The following is a 19540-nucleotide window of genomic DNA, read 5'->3' on the forward strand; positions in this document are numbered from 1 at the left end:
TGCCATGTTCCTCCCATCCCTGTACTTATTGGCTTGTTGGTACTACGATTACAGTAGACTCTAGATGCGTCAGCAAGTTGAAGTCAGTAGCCGAATACGCCGCCTTCGTCGGTGATTGGTCAAAAGTAGGGAAAGTCTAGTGGCGCAGTGGTCAAATCATCAAATCAAATTGTATTTGTCACATACACATGGTTAGCAGATGTTAATGCGAGTGTAGCGAAATGCTTGTGCTTCTAGTTCCGACAATGCAGTAATAACCAACAAGTAATCTAACTAACAATTCCAAAACTACTGTCTTATACACAGTGTAAGGGGATAAAGAATATGTACATAAGGATATATGAATAAGTGATGGCACAGAGCAGCATAGGCAAGATACAGTAGATGGTATCGAGTGCAGTATATACATATGAGATGAGTATGTAAACAAAGTGGCATAGTTAAAGTGGCTAGTGATACATGTATTACATAAGGATGCAGTCGATGATATAGAGTACAGTATATACGTATGCATATGAGATGAATAATGTAGGGTAAGTAACATATAAGGTAGCATTGTTTAAAGTGGCTAGTCATATATTTACATCAATTCCCATTATTAAAGTGGCTGGAGTTGAGTCAGTGTGTTGGCAGCAGCCACTCAATGTTAGTGGTGGCTGTTTAACAGTCTGATGGCCTTGAGATAGAAGCTGTTTTTCAGTCTCTCGGTCCCAGCTTTGATGCACCTGTACTGACCTCGCCTTCTGGATGATAGCGGGGTGAACAGGCAGTGGCTCGAGTGGTTGATGTCCTTGATGATCTTTATGGCCTTCCTGTAACATCGGGTGGTGTAGGTGTCGTGGAGGGCAGGTAGTTTGCCCCCGGTGATGCGTTGTGCAGACCTCACTACCCTCTGGAGAGCCTTATGGTTGAGGGCGGAGCAGTTTCCGTACCAGGCGGTGATACAGCCCGCCAGGATGCTCTCGATTGTGCATCTGTAGAAGTTTGTGAGTTCTTTTGGTGACAAGCCGAATTTCTTCAGCCTCCTGAGGTTGAAGAGGCGCTGCTGCGCCTTCTTCACGATGCTGTCTGTGTGAGTGGACCAATTCAGTTTGTCTGTGATGTGTATGCCGAGGAACTTAAAACTTGCTACCCTCTCCACTACTGTTCCATCGATGTGGATAGGGGGGTGTTCCCTCTGCTGTTTCCTGAAGTCCACAATCATCTCCTTAGTCTTGTTGACGTTGAGTGTGAGGTTATTTTCCTGACACCACACTCCGAGGGCCCTCACCTCCTCCCTGTAGGCCGTCTCGTCGTTGTTGGTAATCAAGCCTACCACTGTTGTGTCGTCCGCAAACTTGATGATTGAGTTGGTGGCGTGCATGGCCACGCAGTCGTGAGTGAACAGGGAGTACAGGAGAGGGCTCAGAACGCACCCTTGTGGGGCCCCCGTGTTGAGGATCAGTGGGGAGGAGATGTTGTTGCCTACCCTCACCACCTGGGGGCGGCCCGTCAGGAAGTCCAGTACCCAGTTGCACAGGGCGGGGTCGAGACCCAGGGTCTCGAGCTTGATGACGAGCTTGGAGGGTACTATGGTGTTGAATGCCGAGCTGTAGTCGATGAACAGCATTCTCACATAGGTATTCCTCTTGTCCAGAAGGGTTAGGGCAGTGTGCAGTGTGGTTGAGATTGCATCGTCTGTGGACCTATTTGGGCGGTAAGCAAATTGGAGTGGGTCTAGGTTGTCAGGTAGGTTGGAGGTGATATGGTCCTTGACTAGTCTCTTAAAGCACTTCATGATGACAGAAGTGAGTGCTACGGGGCGGTAGTCGTTTAGCTCAGTTACCTTAGCTTTCTTGGGAACAGGAACAATTGAACAATTGAAGCCCTCTTGAAGCATGTGGGAACAGCAGACTGTATAGGGATTGATTGAATATGTCCGTAAACACACCGGCCAGCTGGTCTGCACATGCTCTGAGGGCGCGGCTGGGGATGCCGTCTGGGCCTGCAGACTTGCGAGGGTTAACACGTTTAAATGTCTTACTCACCTAGGATGCAGTGAAGGAGAGACCGCATGTTTCCGTTGCAGGCCGTGTCAGTGGCACTGTATTGTCCTCAAAGCGGGCAAAAAAGTTATTTAGTCTGCCTGGGAGCAAGACATCCTGGTCCGTGACTGGGCTGGATTTCTTCCTGTAGTCCGTGATTGACTGTAGACCCTGCCACATGCCTCTTGTGTCTGAGCCGTTGCATTGAGATTCTACTTTGTCTCTGTACTGACGCTTGGCTTGTTTGATAGCCTTGCGGAGGGAATAGCTGCACTGTTTGTATTCGGTCATGTTACCAGACACCTTGCCCTGATTAAAAGCAGTGGTTCGCGCTTTCAGTTTCATGCGAATGCTGCCATCAATCCACGGTTTCTGGTTAGGGAATGTTTTAATCGTTGCTATGGGAACGACATCTTCAACGCACGTTCTAATGAACTCGCACACCGGATCAGCGTATTCGTCAATATTGTTATCTGACGCAATATGAAACATGTCCCAGTCCACGTGATGGAAGCAGTCTTGGAGTGTGGAGTCAGCTTGGTCGGACCAGCGTTGGACAGACCTCAGCGTGGGAGCAGGGATCAACAAAATGGAGTCGTGGTCAGCTTTTCCGAAAGGGGGGCGGGGCAGGGCCTTATATGCGTCGCGGAAGTTAGAGTAACAATGATCCAAGATTTTTCCACCCCTGGTTGCGCAATCGATATGCTGATAAAATTTAGGGAGTCTTGTTTTCAGATTAGCCTTGTTAAAATCCCCAGCTACAATGCTTTGCATCGCAGCACTAGCTGTGCCACCAGAGACACTGGGTTCGCGCCCAGGCTCTGTCGCAGCCGGCCGCGCCCGGCTTGGTTGAGTTGTGTTTCGGAGGACGCAAGGCTTTCGATCTTCGTCTCTCTCGTGCCCATATGGGAGTTGTAGCGATGAGACAAGATAGTAATTAATAACAATTGGATACTATGAAAAGAGGGAGAAAAGGGACGACTTGTTTTCATGCACATCCTTTCATTGATAACTGCACCAAACATCTTTGATGTAAAATTGCGTGACTAGATTTCCTCTGCAAAATCATCAAAATGATTGACTGATTTCTTGTCTCACACTGAACAAGAATATAAACCCAACATGTAAAGTGTTGGTCCCATGTTTCATGAGCTACAATAAAAGATCACAGAAATGTTCCATACGCACAAAAGCTTATTTCTCTCACAAATTGGCTAACAGGGTTAGGGTTAGCTAACATGCTAAGTATTCCAAAATAGTAAGTAGTTGCTATTTAGCTCAAATGCTAAAGTTGTCCATGTTGAGAATCAAACTCATATTCACGTTATACACCCATCCATCCTGACCAACCATCCTATGTTATTTTTAGCCGTTAAATAAAAAAGGTTGATGTCCGCACCCCTGGGGAAATCTAATTAGTATAATACAGAAATCTCAATAAAAAATCTGTCAATCCGCCTGTCGCACTTCCACATCGTCTGTGAAAGGTGACAGAGCTATAGTCTTTGTCAGACCATGAGACATCCCGAAAACCGGTCTTCTCGTAAAATCCCTCTATGGAAAGATGAGACTCTCATAAACATGATGGTGTTACCTGCCTACTTCTGCCATTAAGTTCCCAACTGTTTGGGCTATGACCCTTTGGAAATATGATCCCTCTTTTCAAAGGTGAGACGCTCACGAAATGTACAGGTCGGTTGTTTTGCCCACAGTCCTCAAGACTCATCTGAAGGTCCCCTGGTACCAGTTGAATAAGTGAATGGAAGTATATAATGGAGACTGTTTAATGCCAAAAATATAGGGTTAAATACATGTAAAAAACAAAAATGGTTTCCTGATCGTTCTTATATCTATCAGATCTAGGAGATACACTTCAGAACAAACATCCTTTTGATATTTTGTGACTATCATGAAAGTGATGACTGTTATTCATCAAATAATTACCTACTATGTTTAACTGTTATTAGATTAAATAAATCCTGTAACAAATAACTCTTTTGGAATTTGGGGCACCACGGGAAAATTTGTTCAATGAGTTACTGTATGCCGAATTAACTCAACGAAATAAAGATATAACAGTCACTAATGAATCATTTCCTCATATCAGTCTCATTCTGAACTTCGTGAATCAGCACAAACCCGAGTCTTACTAATCATTCCGTACCACACAAATTGATTTGATTATTTATTTACTAACAAACTCAATTATAACATAGGATACACACACACGGTATAGGTTATTGATTAGAAACTTAATACAACGACAAGTCCCAAGCAGACTAACACTATGATACTTGTTACACCAGATGTAGAGTTAAAGAGAGAGAGAAGCAACACTTGGATACATTTGGGAACTACACTCACAGTAACCCTAATACCTTGCCCCGAACTGGCGCTCTTACGGGTAAGAAGTAATACATGTATTTACGTTCAGGGATCTTCGGAGATCTCTGTTGGACCCAGGCCTTCGTGGGTTCCGCTTGGTGAGGAGGGTTCAATTGGGTCTTATTTCGGGTGGCCTTCTCCTTCTTTCTCAGGTGTAAGTCTCCGATAGTCCACAAAAGGTCACAATGTCCTTCTTTAGTTGTCTGTTTTTCTTTGACTCGTTCTGGAAGAGTGGACTTCTGAGGACAGCTCGTCTGCCGTGTCGATGATCCCAGAGTTGTGATGAAAGCAGTGTGGTAGACGATGATATGAAGAGAATAACCGGAGGGTCCTACTTAAATTCACTTTCTTAGATGCAGTACTTATAACAGATACTCCAACCATAACATTGATTGTTAAATGGTTTGGATTTCCACTGGTCTAAAGTCCATTGCTCGTGTTTCTTGGCCCATTGCTCATATTTCTCTTGAGAGCTTTGCACACCTGGATGGTACCATATTTGCACATTATTCTTTTTAAAAATTATTTAATCTCTGTCAAGTTAGTTGTTGATCAGTGCTATACAGCCATTTTCAAGTCTTACCGTAGATGCTCATGTCGATTTTAGACAAAACTGTAATTAGGCCACTCAGGAACCTTTAATGTCATCTTGGTGAGCAAATCCAGTGAATATTTGGCCTTGTGTTTTAGGTTATTGAAATGTGCTGAAATGTGAATTTGTCTCCCAAGTGTCTGGTGGAAAGCAGACTGAACCATGTTTTCCTCTAGGATTTTGCCTGTGCTTTGCTCTATTCTGTTTCTTTTTATTTAAAAAAACTCCCTAGTCATTGACGTTTACAAGCATACCCATAACATGATGCAGCCACCACCATGCTTGAAAGTATGAAGAGTGGTACTTAGTGATGTGTCGTGTTGGATTTGCCCAGAACATAACTCTTCGTATTCAGGACAAAAACGTATTTTATTTCCCTTTTTTTTGCAGTATTACTTTAGTTCCTTATTGCAAACAGGATGCATGTTTTAGTATGTTTTTATTCTGTTCAGACTTCCTTCTTTTCACTCTGTCATTTAGGTTAGTATTGTGGAGTAACTACCTTGTTGATCCATCCTCAGTTTTCTTCTATCACAGCCATTAAACTCTGTAACTGTTTTAAAATCCCCATTGGCCTCATGATAACATCCCTGAGTGGAAGGGCGCCTGTATCTTTGTAGTGACTGGGTGTATTGATACACCATCCAAAGTGTAATTAATAACTGCACCATACTTTACTTTGTTTGTTACTCATCTTCCAATAGGTGACCTTTGTGAAGCATTGGAAAACCTCCCTGGCCTTTGTGGTTGTGTCTGTGTTTGAAATGCACTGCCCGACTGAGGGACCTTACAGATAATTGGATGTGTGGGGTACAGAGATGTGGTAGTCATTCAAAAATCATGTTCAACACATTACAGAGTGTCCATTCAATTTTTTATGTTGCTTGTTTAGCAAATGTTTACTCCTGAACTTATTTCGGCCATAACAGAAGAGTTGAATACTTATTGACTCAAGACATTTCAGCTTTTCATTTTTTCATAATTTGTAAACATTTAATAAAACATAATTCCACTTTGACATTATGGGGTGTCGTGTGTAGGTAGATCAGTGACACAACATCTCAATTTCATCCATTTTAAATTGAGGTTTTAACACAACAAAATGTGGGAGAAGTCAAGGAGCGTGAATACATTCTGAAGGCACCTGGGTAATGACAGCTGGGTGACGGGGCTGGCTGTGCCATGCTACTACAGCCAACACTAGCCAATAAAACATGTTACTGAAGAAAATTATTACTCTTGCTTGTTTAAAAGTCTTTACTTTAATCCAATTGTCATTCATGTATCGATAAATATCATCACATTCATCATCACCTGAATGGACCTTTATCATTATCAGTTAGGTCTAGTGTGCTTCAAACACAAATGTGGATACAGATTTAAAGGTTATCAGTGAAAGGGGCAATCTGCTGTTTGAAAGACAGAGTGGCTATCCCGCCACTAATTTGGTATACAGCTGAGGGGTGGGGCTAGAGAAATATTACCAACCGAACTCATGGATGGAGCTATGGATACAGGGACTGAACATCCATGATATCAAGATGATACACTGAACAAAAATATGAGATTGTACTGAGTTACAGTTCAAATAAAGAAATCAGTAAGGTTGATGGAGGTCCTGGGCTGGCGTGGTTACACGTGGTCTGCGGTTGTGAAGCTGATTGGACGTACTGCCAAATTCTCTAAAACGATGTTGGAGGAAGCTTATGGTTGAGAAATGAACATTCAATTATCTGGCAACAGCTCTGGTGGACAATCCTCCAGTCAGCATGCCAATTGCACAATCTCTCAGAACATCTGTGGCATTGTGTTGTGTGACAAAACGGCACATTTTAAAGTGGCCTTTTATTGTTCCCAGCACAAGGTGCACCTGTGTAATGATCATGCTGTTTATTCAGCTTCTTGATATGCCACACCTGTCAGGTGGATGGATTATCTTGGCAAATGAGAAAAGCTCACTAACAGGGATGTAAACAAATTTGTGCAAAACAAATGAGAGAAATAATCTTTTTGTGCGCATAGAACATTTCTGTGATTTGTTATTTCAGTTTATGAAACATGGGACCAACACTAATGTTGTGTTTATATTTTTGTTCAGTGTAGCATTAACCACGTTTTGAAGATATACCGTGTTTGTTTACATTTGCATTGTTCACAAACAAAGGAGTAAAACAAGATCATATTCTTGGTTTCTGACAATTGAAGAAAGCTCATGAGGCATCTATCTATAAGTTATATTTAAGCAATACGGCATGAGGTGGTGTGGTATATGGCCAATATTACATGGCTATGGGCTGTTCTAAAGCACAACGCAACGAGGAGTTGCGTCATATACCACAGACCCGCCTTATTGGTATTATAAACTTGTTACCAATGTAATTAGAACAGTAAACAAGTCTTTTTCTGTCATACCTGTGGTTTATGGTCTGATAAACAATGGCTTTCTGCCAATCAGCATTCAGTGCTCGAACCACCCGGTTTATAATCTTCAATAATCATTGGGTCATCATAACTCATTTAAAAGTCTAAAAATAGATGTAGCAACTGTAAAAGATCCCATTAATATAATCCCTTTCTAAACTATGTTACACACAAATACATGAGTGTAAATCTCCCTGAAATCTCCGGTGTTTCTCCAGGGAGCCTATTCTACCTGACACAAGGACACGGACGAGTCCACCCAGCCTAGCCTAAACCCTGGATAGAGGGGCTCAGTGAACGTGGAGTGGAACGTGTGCAGGTGGGTCAGTGTGTTAGAGGAGACACTGTAGAAGGACAGAGTGCCGGCCGGCCAGTCCAGATACACTCCTACTCTGTTAGAGAGAGAGGGGGTGGTTATGCCAGTGCTCTTGTCGTTGTGCCAGGCTGTGTAACTGTCATTAGAGCAGTTCAGACTCCAGGACACAGCGTTTCGTCCCAACCAGCAGTCATGTCCCTCTCCTCTCCTGCTGATCCCTCTGTAAGATACTCCCATCAGGGCCCTCCCACTACACTCTGCCTCCCAATAGCAGCGCCCATCCAGACCTTCCCGACACAGCACCTGCCTCCAGTAGTCAAATCTCTCTGGGTGATCAGGAAACGGTTGCTCTTTCCCTCGCGTCACCTTCCTGTTCTCCTCAGACAGCGAGAGTTCTTTGTGTGCTGTGTTTGGGTCCAGTGTGAGTTCACAGGCATCTGAAAAAATTATGAAACTCATAGTAAAGGAACGCACGCACGCACACACACACACACACACACACACACACACACACACACACACGCACACGCACACGCGCACACGCACACGCACACACACACACACACACACACACACACACACACACACACGCGCACACACACACAAAATGTACATACTCACATCTCTGTGGTCCTGGTCTGATCCTGAACTCAGCACAGCACTCCACACTGTCAGAGAGGCAATAAAACAGGGCTGTGATTCACTCAATCCCAAACTGTTAATGGCCTTGTTTTCCCAAATTCATTGTTACCTAAGTTTCTCAAGTTTACAGTGTGGATCTTTCAGTACAGCAGAGAGAAGCTTCATTCCCGAGTCTCCTGGGTAATTATAGCTCAAGTCCAGCTCTCTCAGGTGTGAGGGGTTGGAGTTGAGAGAGGAGGCTAGCAAAGCACAGCCTTCCTCTGTGACACTACAAAGTGACAACCTTTAAACAAAAAGAGAACATCTTTTTACATTTAGCTGCCTCTAAAAGTGGTGAATATATATTATCAATATTAAAATTAATATTCTTATTATATTATACATATATTACATGTATATACTATTACATATATATACTCACCTTACAACCTTCAGTTTACAGTGCGGACTGCCCAGTCCTGCCGAGAGCAGCATGACTCCTGAATCCTGCAGGTTGTTGTCACTCAGGTCCAGCTCTCTCATGTGTGAAGAGTTTGAGCTGAGAGCTGAGGCCAACGCTTCACAGCATCTTTCTGTGAGTTTGCATCGCCTCAGTCTAGAATGAAAATATGTCAAATGAATAGGGGACATACATAACAAACAAACGTCGATGCTTTCCTAAAATATACTAGACAACACAGATTTTACATTAATTGTGAAAATAATGATCATGGTGTAAAACCACAGAAATGCTGACCTTAACGTTTCCAGTTTACACTGTGGACTTGCCAGTCCAGCAGAGAGAAGCTTCACTCCTGAATCCTGTAGGTCGTTGTGACTCAGGTCCAGCTCTCTCTGGTGTGAGGAGTGTGAGCTGAGTGCTGAGGCCAACGCTTCACAGCATCTCTCTGTGAGTTTGCATCGACTCAGTCTAGGAAATAGAATACATAAACACAAGTCTTTACCTGAATCAACAGACACAGCGAGAAGAGTGTGTATGTCTGATGATTTCTGATGTTGTACTCACAGGGCTGTTCTGGAGGCTTTGACCACTGGCAGCAGTCTCAGAAGACCCTCCTCTGATCTGGAGTATTTCTTCAGCTCAAACTCATCCAGCTCCTCTTCTGAAGTCAGCAACACAAAGACCAGAGCTGACCACTGTGCAGGTGAGAGTTTGGCCCTAGAGAGAGTTCCTGAGCCCAGGTAGCTTTGGATCTCCTCCACTAGAGAATGGTCATGCAGTTCATTCAGACAGTGGAACAGATTGATGCATCTCTCTGGAGAGGGATTCTCCTTGATCTTCTCCTTCACGTACTTGACTGATTCCTTGTTGGTCTGTGATCTACTTGTTTTCTGAGTTAGCAAGCCTCGTAGGAGAATCTGATTGGACTCCAGTGAGAGGCCCAGAAGGAAGCGGAGGAACAGGTCCAGGTGTCCATTCTCACTCTGTAAGGCCTTGTCAACTGCTGCTTTGTAGAAGCTGGTTGAGGATGAATTTCCGAATTGAAAACGACTCAGAAATGATTGCTGTTTGGCTAATAGATTCACGTTGTCGTTGATGAATGTGAGAAACACATACAGGGCAGCCAGAAACTCCTGAATACTGAGATGAACAAAGCAGAACACCTTTCCCTGGCATAAGGTCAGTTCCTCACTGAAGATCTCAGTACACACTCCTGAGTACACCGATGCCTGGCCGATGTGTATGCCACACTCTCTCAGGTCTTCCTCATAGAAGATCAGGTTGCCTTTCTCCAGTTGTTGGAAAGCCAGTTTTCCCAGGGACATGATGCTCTTTCTCATCCAGTCAGGGTCAGGTGTTCCTCTTCCCTGAAGCCTGAGATCCATGTCTTTCTCCTGAAAAGCCAGGAAGTGTGAGTACATCTGAGTCAGGGTCTTTGGCATCTCTCCACTCCCTGCTTTCTCCAGCTTTCTCTCCAGAACAATGGCCGAGATCCAACAGAAGACGGGAATGTGGCACATGATGTAGAGGCTCCTTGATGTCTTTATGTGTGTGATGATTCTGCTGGCCAGGTTCTCATTGCTGATTCTATTTCTGAAGTACTCTTCCTTCTGCGGGTCATTGAACCCTCTTACCTCTGTCACCTTGTCAACACACTCGGGAGGGATTTGATTGGCTGCTGCAGGTCGGGTGGTTACCCAGAGTTGAGCGGAGGGAAGCAGATTCCCCCTGATGAGGTTCGTTAGCAGCACATCCACTGAGGTTGACTCAGTTATTTTAAACAGAATGTCATTGTTCTGGAAGTCTAGAGGAAGTCGACACTCATCCAGACCATCAAAGACAAACAGCACCTGATAATTGTCGTAGTTTGATATCTCGGTTTCTTTTGTTTCCGTAAAAAAGCCATTGAGAAGTTCGATCAAACTGCATCTTTTCTTTCTGACCAAATTCAGCTCTCGAAATGAAAGAGGGAATATCAACTGGAGATTTTGATTGGCTTTTCCATCTGCCCAGTCCAGAATGAACTTCTGCACTGAGACGGTTTTCCCGATGCCAGCGACTCCCTTCGTCAGCACAGTTCTGATGGATTGATCAAGGAAGGGCTGAAAGATGTCGTTGCATTGGATTGGTGTTTCTTGTATGGCTGTTCTTCTGGATGCCGTCTCAATCTGTCTCACCTCATGTTCACTATTGACCTCAGTACTTCCAGCCTCTGTGATGTAGAGCTCTGTGTAGATCTGGTTGAGAAGTTTTCTGTTCCCGTGGCTGGCCAGTCCCTCAAACACACTGACGAACCTACTGTGCAGATTGTGTTTGAGTTTCTTTTGACAACTCTCTATTCGTTCATCTGGTCAAATAAACAAGGGACAAACACGGTATACAAAGGTTCGTGTGAATGTTAGATAGACGGTTCTGTGGATCATCCTAAAAACTGAAACTGTTTAGAGACTGCAGTATAATTATGAAGACTAAGGGTTGTTTAATTTTAATCTCTGTAAACTACAGGATACTGGACAACGCTGCCATGTTGTGGTTCTTCTTACCAAGACAACTTCGGTTCCGAAGCGTTTCCTTGTTCTTACCACTGCCGAACAACCATCTCTATACAGATCTACAGAAACACAGCCATACACCCCTTCTATCAGTATTACCATTGTCTTCTGTATTCACAGGTTCAGGTGGAAACATAGTAAATTGGGCAGGTGAAGCTTGAGATGGAACTACGGGATCTGGGGGTAAGGGGAGAGGGACAGAGTGTAGTTTTACACATTTACACAAGGTGATTTATTTTGAGAACTACAACATTCCGTCCAGTGTTGAGTATGTAGGTGACTTACCTTCGTCTAATGAGTTGACTCTGATGTTGAAGTGAACTGGACCCCCGATGTGGCAGCCGGAGAGCGAAGGGGCCACAACATGGCCGCCAGTCTGAGCTGTACAAGTGATGTAGACAGGAGATTCTGGAACCCGAATTGAGGCAGCTGCTACCTCAACCTCAGCCTCTACAAATGGAGAGAGAGAACATTTTAGAGAATTTAAAAAATATATTTCATACATAATATTTTATATAGTTTTCTGTCAAATCCAAGTGATTTTTTTCTTCTGTGTATTTGTTTTCTCAAGTAATACTAAGCAGTGTCGGTGTGAGTATGGTATATCCACCTTGCTGATCCACTGTTAACATCTTGCTGAGGTCCTTCTGGTTCATCTTCCTCAGGATCTCCAGTGAGATCTTCATAGCTACATCGTGGCCATAGGTGTTCACCATCGTATCCACGGTGTCCTGCCTGTCAGCGTTCTCCAGATGGCCCTTGGGGATGAGAGGAAAGCCATCTGGTACACTCTGAGCCAGGTACCAGTGAAATTTCTTCAGATCGTTTCCTACCAGCTCCTCTAGAATAGCCAGTAGTAGGTCAGGAACAGATGTCGCCATTTCAGGTCACCGAAAGTTACAGAAAGAATCAAATCAAACCAAAATCTTCCGTCAGACACTGACATGTTACAAATGTGAGCTTTGTGTATGTATAGACAAAGGTCATCTGCCAAACTATTTCTCGATCTAGCTTCCAAAATGTCTATAACTGCATTTTCCTCACTCTCTCTCTCTCTCTCTCTCTCTCTCTCTCTCTCTCTCTCTCTCTCTCTCTCTCTCTCTCTCTCTCTCTCTCTCTCTCTCTCTCTCTGTCTCTCTCTCTCTCTGTCTCTCTCTCTCTCTCTGTCTCTCTGCCTCTGTCTCTGCCTCTGTCTCTGCCTCTGTCGCTCTCTCTCTCTCATTTCTTTCTATCTTTTATAACTCTGTCATATAGTGCCAGCTAGTGAAGCAGCAGTTTCCTGTGTGATCTGCTTTGTGGCATGCAGCACATCAAAACAGGAAGCTGTCTTTTCTGTGGTTTGATGTTTGGTTGGTGTCTGCGTGCTGACACACAGTGATTTCATCACACTGGACCATGTCTTGTTAAAACGTGAGTCTTCATGTCCTCACATACACTCAGAGCCCCCTCTGACTTCTGTGAGAGCACATCATGTGGTACTCTTACTCTGAGAGGACCTGAGGTTAGTGCAACTGTTGTAACCCCCAAAATGTCATTATTTGTGCACAATTCATTTTTATACAATTAAAGTGCTATTTGCGAGAGAAAATTACAAATGATGCATTTGCTCCATATTGTGGTTTGCACAAACACTGGTTGATAAGTGATGTTATTAAAGGATTTCTATATGGAATTCAAGACCACTGCACAGCACCTTTAAACGCACACACATCGACAACACTAACACACACGCTAGTGCACGAGCACGCTCAGTTAGAGAAAATGGGAGAGGTCGTTTTGTGTTGACAGTTGAGTGTTTATTGCAGACAGACAGACAGACAGACAGACAGACAGACAGACAGACAGACAGACAGACAGACAGACAGACAGACAGACAGACAGACAGACAGACAGACAGACAGACAGACAGACAGACAGACAGACAGACAGACAGACAGACAGACAGACAGACAGACAGACAGACAGACAGACAGACAGACAGACAGACAGACAGACAGACAGACAGACAGACAGACAGACAGACAGACAGACAGACAGACAGACAGACAGACAGACAGACAGACAGACAGACAGACAGACAGACAGACAGACAGACAGACAGACAGACAGACAGACACTCGTTATCTCTATCATCCGAGGATCTAAAAACACTGCAATGCTGTTGTAGGAATTAAATTCCTCTATGTTTTAACACCCAGTTAAAATGAAACACTGTCAATTCATAAGGATTTGTATGACCCGTATTTTATAGAAATGGACAGAGCCCCGGTCTTATAGTCAAAACAGCAGCTTTTATTCACGAGAGTACTGCTCCTTACATATTTTACCACAGGTTATAAACTGAAAATGACGTCATTAGTTTCAGTACCAAACCATGCCATCTCCGCTCTAATACAAAGGCTGTATGTTTCTCACATCGTCTTCCCCATTAAGATGATATATGACTGAGCTTAGGACAGCCTGTGTAGATAAGCATTCTAGCCAGTCTGGCTATGAGTTCATTCATTTCTACCAAGGTACAGACAGTCATTGTTCTAATTCTTGATTATATTTACACACATTATATTCAGTACTAGGATTAAAAATAAAATTCATACATATACAGTAACATCATAGTGTTCTGATTAGTATATATACAGTAACATAATAGTATTCTAATTTGTACATATACAGTAACATAATAGTATTCTAATTTGTACATATACAGTAACATAATAGTATTCTGATTAGTACATATACAGTAACATAACAGTATTCTGATTAGTCAGTCCTGATTAGTCAGTCCTGAATGTATACATAATTAGTCATTATTGATAAAATAATTCCCTTAACAAATGCCATCAGACGTCAGACACGAGGGGCAGTTTAGATAAATCTTAGGGGACAGAAAGTAGAGTACCACCAGCTCAGCTCACCTCAGGCGCTATGTAATCAGCCATAGAATGTGGTGATGGTGACTTCATTGATGATGCCCTCCTTACACATGCCAAAGTCTGCCAGCTTACAGTGGCCCTCTGCATCCAACAATATGTTATCTAACTTCAGATCCCTGAGAGAGGGAGAGAGAGAGGTGGTTAGAGGGCAGAGGTTACCTGTATATGACCCTAACCACAGGAACATGTGGACTGTGGTTAGAGGGCAGAGGTTACCTGTATATGACCCTAACCACAGGAACATGTGGACTGTGGTTAGAGGGCAGAGGTTACCTATATATGACCCTAACCACAGGAACATGTGGACTGTGGTTAGAGGGCAGAGGTTACCTGTATATGACCCTAACCACAGGAACATGAGTGCGGAGGTAACTTCAGTGGCGTAGAAGCGAGCCTCATCAAACTTCCTGGAGTGTTGGATCTGAAACATCAGGTCTCCTCCATTCACGTACTCCATCACAAAGAACAGACGGTCCTGGGGAGGAGACGGTTAGAGAGTGTGTGTGTGTGTGTGTGTGTGTGTGTGTGTGTGTGTGTGTGTGTGTGTGTGTGTGTGTGTGTGTGTGTGTGTGTGTGTGTGTGTGTGTGTGTGTGTGTGTGTGTGTGTGTGTGTGTGTGTGTGTGTGTACCCAGTGTCTGGAAGCAGGAGCTGGCAGAGGTGTGTGTGTGTGTGTGTGTGTGTGTGTGTGTGTGTGTGTGTGTGTGTGTGTGTGTGTGTGTGTGTGTGTGTGTGTGTGTGTGTGTGTGTGTGTGTGTGTGTGTGTGTGTGTGTGTGTGTGTGTGTGTGTGTGTGTGTGTGTGTGTGTACCCAGGTCTGGAAGCAGCAGTAGAGCTGGCAGAGGTGTGTGTGTGTGTGTGTGTGTGTGTGTGTGTGTGTGTGTGTGTGTGTGTGTGTGTGTGTGTGTGTGTGTGTGTGTGTGTGTGTGTGTGTGTGTGTGTGTGTGTGTGTGTGTGTGTGTGTGTGTGTGTGTGTGTGTGTGTGTGTGTACCACTTTGAGGTCTGGAAGCAGCAGTAGAGCTGGCAGAGGTGAGCTGGCAGAGTGTGTGTGTGTGTGTGTGTGTGTGTGTGTGTGTGTGTGTGTGTGTGTGTGTGTGTGTGTGTGTGTGTGTGTGTGTGTGTGTGTGTGTGTGTGGTCTGGAAGCAGCAGTGTGTGTGTGTGTGTGTGTGTGTGTGTGTGTGTGTGTGTGTGTGTGTTGTGTGTGTGTACCCAGGTCTGAAAGCAGCAGTAGAGCTGGCAGAGGTAGGGGTGTGTGTGTGTGTGTGTGTGTGTGTGTGTGTGTGTGTGTGTGTGTGTGTGTGTGTGTGTGTGTGTGTGTGTGTGTGTGTGTGTGTGTGTGTGTGTGTGTGTGTGTGTGTGTGTGTGTGTGTGTTTCTGTACAGCACTTTGAGATATCAGATGATGTACGAAGGGCTATATAAATAAATTTGATTTGATTTGATTTGTGTGTGTGTGTACCCGGGTCTGGAAACAGCAGTAGAGCTGGCAGAGGTAGGTGTGTGTGTGTGTGTGTGTGTGTGTGTGTGTGTGTGTGTGTGTGTGTGTGTGTGTGTGTGTGTGTGTGTGTGTGTGTGTGTGTGTGTGTGTGTGTGTGTGTGTGTGTGTGTGTGTGTACCCAGGTCTGGAAGCAGCAGTAGAGCTGGCAGAGGTAGGTGTGTGTGTGTGTGTGTGTGTGTGTGTGTGTGTGTGTGTGTGTGTGTGTGTGTGTGTGTGTGTGTGTGTGTGTGTGTGTGTGTGTGTGTGTGTGTGTGTGTGTGTGTGTGTGTGTGTGTGTGTACCCAGGTCTGAAAGCAGCAGTAGAGCTGGCAGAGGTAGGTGTGTGTGTGTGTGTGTGTGTGTGTGTGTGTGTGTGTGTGTGTGTGTGTGTGTGTGTGTGTGTGTGTGTGTGTGTGTGTGTGTGTGTGTGTGTGTGTGTGTGTGTGTGTGTGTGTATCAGCTGAGATTTGATTTGTACAGCAGTAGAGCTGGCAGAGGCAGCAGCAGTAGAGCTGAGGTGGTGTGTGTGTGTGTGTGTGTGTGTGTGTGTGTGTGTGTGTGTGTGTGTGTGTGTGTGTGTGTGTGTGTGTGTGTGTGTGTGTGTGTGTGTGTGTGTGTGTGTGTGTGTGTGTTTCTGTACAGCACTTTGAGATATCAGCTGATGTACGAAGGGCTATATAAATAAATTTGATTTGATTTGATTTGTGTGTGTGTACCCGGGTCTGGAAACAGCAGTAGAGCTGGCAGAGGTAGGGGTGTTTCCTAGCTAGGGCCAGGATGCGTTTCTCTGTCAGGGTGCAGTCCACATCGTCATCTTACTGGATGACATCCTTCTTCAACACCTTCACTGCAAACACCTCCTCACTGCCTTTCAGCTCTGGTAACATCACCTGAAGGAGGGAACGAGGCAGAGAGAGAGAGAGGAAGAGAGAGATACTTTACACCTCCTCACTGCCTTTCAGCTCTGCTAACATCGCCTGAAGGAGGGAACGAGGCAGAGAGAGAGAGTGGAAGAGAGAGATACTTTACACCTCCTCACTGCCTTTCAGCTCTGGTAACATCACCTGAAGGAGGGAACGAGGCAGAGAGAGAGAGTGGAAGAGAGAGATACTTTACACCTCCTCACTGCCTTTCAGCTCTGGTAACATCACCTGAAGGAGGGAACGAGGCAGAGAGAGAGAGTGGAAGAGAGAGATACTTTACACCTCCTCACTGCCTTTCAGCTCTGGTAACATCACCTGAAGGAGGGAACGAGGCAGAGAGAGAGAGAGGAAGAGAGAGATACTTTACACCTCCTCACTGCCTTTCAGCTCTGCTAACATCACCTGAAGGAGGGAACGAGGCAGAGAGAGAGAGGAAGAGAGAGATACTTTACACCTCCTCACTGCCTTTCAGCTCTGCTAACATCACCTGAAGGAGGGAACGAGGCAGAAGAGAGAGAGAGGAAGAGAGAGATACTTTACACCTCCTCACTGCCTTTCAGCTCTGCTAACATCACCTGAAGGAGGGAACGAGGCAGAGAGAGAGAGAGGAAGAGAGAGATACTTTACACCTCCTCACGACCATCAGCTCTTTCCCTTCCTCCTCTTTCCCTCCTCCCTCTTCTCCTCACCTTTCCAAAGCTTCCTTTCCCCAAGACCTTGATGAAGCTGAAGTCTTTGAGAGTCCTCTTCGCTGCTCCGTTGTCCTGCGAGGTAGAGGAGGAACCGGAGGAGGAGGACGAAGAGCCTCGCATCTCTAACGACATCCCACGTTGTAGCCGCTCCAAATCATCCTGCTCTGCACAGACACACATGAAGAAAGTCAGACAGCTGTGTGACTTCGAGTGTGTTTGTGACCATGTGTGTGTGTTTGTGTGTTACCATGCTGTGATGGGGAGGTGGGGGGGGAAGCTCGTCTGAGAATTCTGAAGGGGACTGGGAGTCTATCCCTGGCGGTAACTAGAGAGAGGAAAGAAAAGCTCCATCATCACTGTCATCCTCGCCATCTTCTGTGTGTGTGTGTGTGTGTGTGTGTGTGTGTGTGTGTGTGTGTGTGTGTGTGTGTGTGTGTGTGTGTGTGTGTGTGTGTGTGTGTGTGTGTGTGTGTGTGTGTGTGTGTGTGTGTGTGTGTGTGTGTGTGTGTGTGTGTGTGTACTTGTTCTTCTATTCTTGTGGGGACCTGAAATCCCCAAATATCCCCACAAGGGGAGTAAAACAGGGAAAGTTCCCCCTCATGAGGACAAAGGCTTTTTTAAGCATAGGGTTAGATGTAGGGTAAGGGTTAGAATTGGGGTTAGGATTTGGCGTTAAGGTTTTTAGGGAAAATAGGATATTGAATGGTTGTAAATGTTAGATCCCCACGAGGACAGAAATACTTGCTTGTGTGGGTGAACCTTTTTCCTGCACTGTGCACTAGTGGAAATCTTTTCAGGAGTGACTCTCATTTCAGCCAGGACTTTGGCGATGCCTTTGGCGTCCACCCCGCAGTTGGGAGCTACGTTGGCCTCACACCTTTTGTGTACATTTCATCTTACACACTAAACACACACAGTGTGTTGAAAGAAGCTACACATACACAAATCAGTGAATCTGTCTTATCTGACCTATGAAAACATAACCACCTTCATTACCAAAGTGAATACACACACACACACACACACACACACACACACACACACACACACACACACACACACACACACACACACACACACACACACACACACACACACACACACACACACACACACACACACACACACACACACACCCTTCCATTGCAGGCCCTGCTTCATCAGTCCCCATAGTAGAGATACACAATGGTCACAGAAGGTAGGGGGCCTTGTAGTTGTGGTTTCTGAACTTATGAGGCATGTTGACACTAAACCTCTGGGCACCAACCTGGAGGGAGGCAGGGAGGGAGGGAGGGAGGATTGGTGACTGTTTGTCAGGTGTGAATCTCCATCTAAATTGGAGCATCTCTCTTATAACAGCTAACAGAGCACAGAGAAATATAATAATATAACCCTATAGTTTATAATAGAGAGAGTTTGGCAGCTGCTCGCAGCCCCATTCTGTAAGCTCGCAATGAGTTACTCAGCCAAGGAGCAGGATGGTGATAGGATAGGGGAGGAGAGGCCGCATTAGGAGTCAGGAGGGAGAAGGGTGATAGGATAGGGGAGGAGAGGCAGCATCAGGAGTCAGGAGGGAGAAGGGTGATAGGATAGGGGAGGAGAGGCAGCATCAGGAGTTAGGAGGGAGAAGGGTGATAGGATAGGGGAGGAGAGGTAGAATCAGGAGTCAGGAGTCAGGAGGGAGAAGGGTGATAGGATAGGGGAGGAGAGGTAGAATCAGGAGTCAGGAGGGAGGAGGGTGAAACGATAGGGGAGGAGAGGTAGAATCAGGAGTCAGGAGGGAGAAGGGTGATAGGATAGGGGAGGAGAGGTAGCATCAGGTGTCATGTTTTGTCATTTATTATCTTGTCTTGTCCCTGTGCTTCCCATTCTATTCGTTTCCCTCTGCTGGTCTTATTAGGTTCTTTCCCTCTTTCTATCCCTCTCTCTCCCCCTCCCTCTCTCACTCTCTCGCTCTCTCTTCTCTCTATCGTTCCGTTCCTGCTCCCAGCTGTTCCTATTCCCCTAATCAATCATTTAGTCTTCCCACACCTGTTCCCGATCCTTTCCCCTGATTAGAGTCCCTATTTCTTCCTTTGTGTTCCGTTCCTGTCCTGTCGGTTCCTTGTCTAGAATTCACCGTGCTGTGTTTGTGTATCGCCCT

At 45.1% G+C, this 19540-nt stretch overlaps 1 protein-coding gene and 1 pseudogene across 1 annotated transcript; both read right to left on the reverse strand.

Annotated features, from left to right (window-relative positions):
* Positions 1-6864: 6864 nt before the first annotated feature.
* Positions 6865-12497, reverse strand: LOC124047558 (NLR family CARD domain-containing protein 3-like). The gene is made up of 9 exons (XM_046367870.1): positions 11985-12497; positions 11660-11824; positions 11474-11551; positions 9387-11169; positions 9117-9290; positions 8802-8975; positions 8490-8663; positions 8360-8406; positions 6865-8175 (listed from the first exon to the last, which is right to left on the reverse strand). The coding sequence occupies exons 1-9, from the start codon at positions 12253-12255 to the stop codon at positions 7646-7648; spliced, it is 3396 nt and encodes a 1131-aa protein (XP_046223826.1). The 5' UTR covers positions 12256-12497; the 3' UTR covers positions 6865-7645.
* A 1783-nt stretch (positions 12498-14280) lies between these two features.
* The window catches only part of LOC123989615, a 36212-nt pseudogene continuing 30952 nt past the window's right edge, over positions 14281-19540 (reverse strand).

This window comes from Oncorhynchus gorbuscha, linkage group LG11 (assembly GCF_021184085.1).
Source record: "Oncorhynchus gorbuscha isolate QuinsamMale2020 ecotype Even-year linkage group LG11, OgorEven_v1.0, whole genome shotgun sequence".
In the NCBI taxonomy this organism is placed as follows: domain Eukaryota; kingdom Metazoa; phylum Chordata; class Actinopteri; order Salmoniformes; family Salmonidae; genus Oncorhynchus; species Oncorhynchus gorbuscha.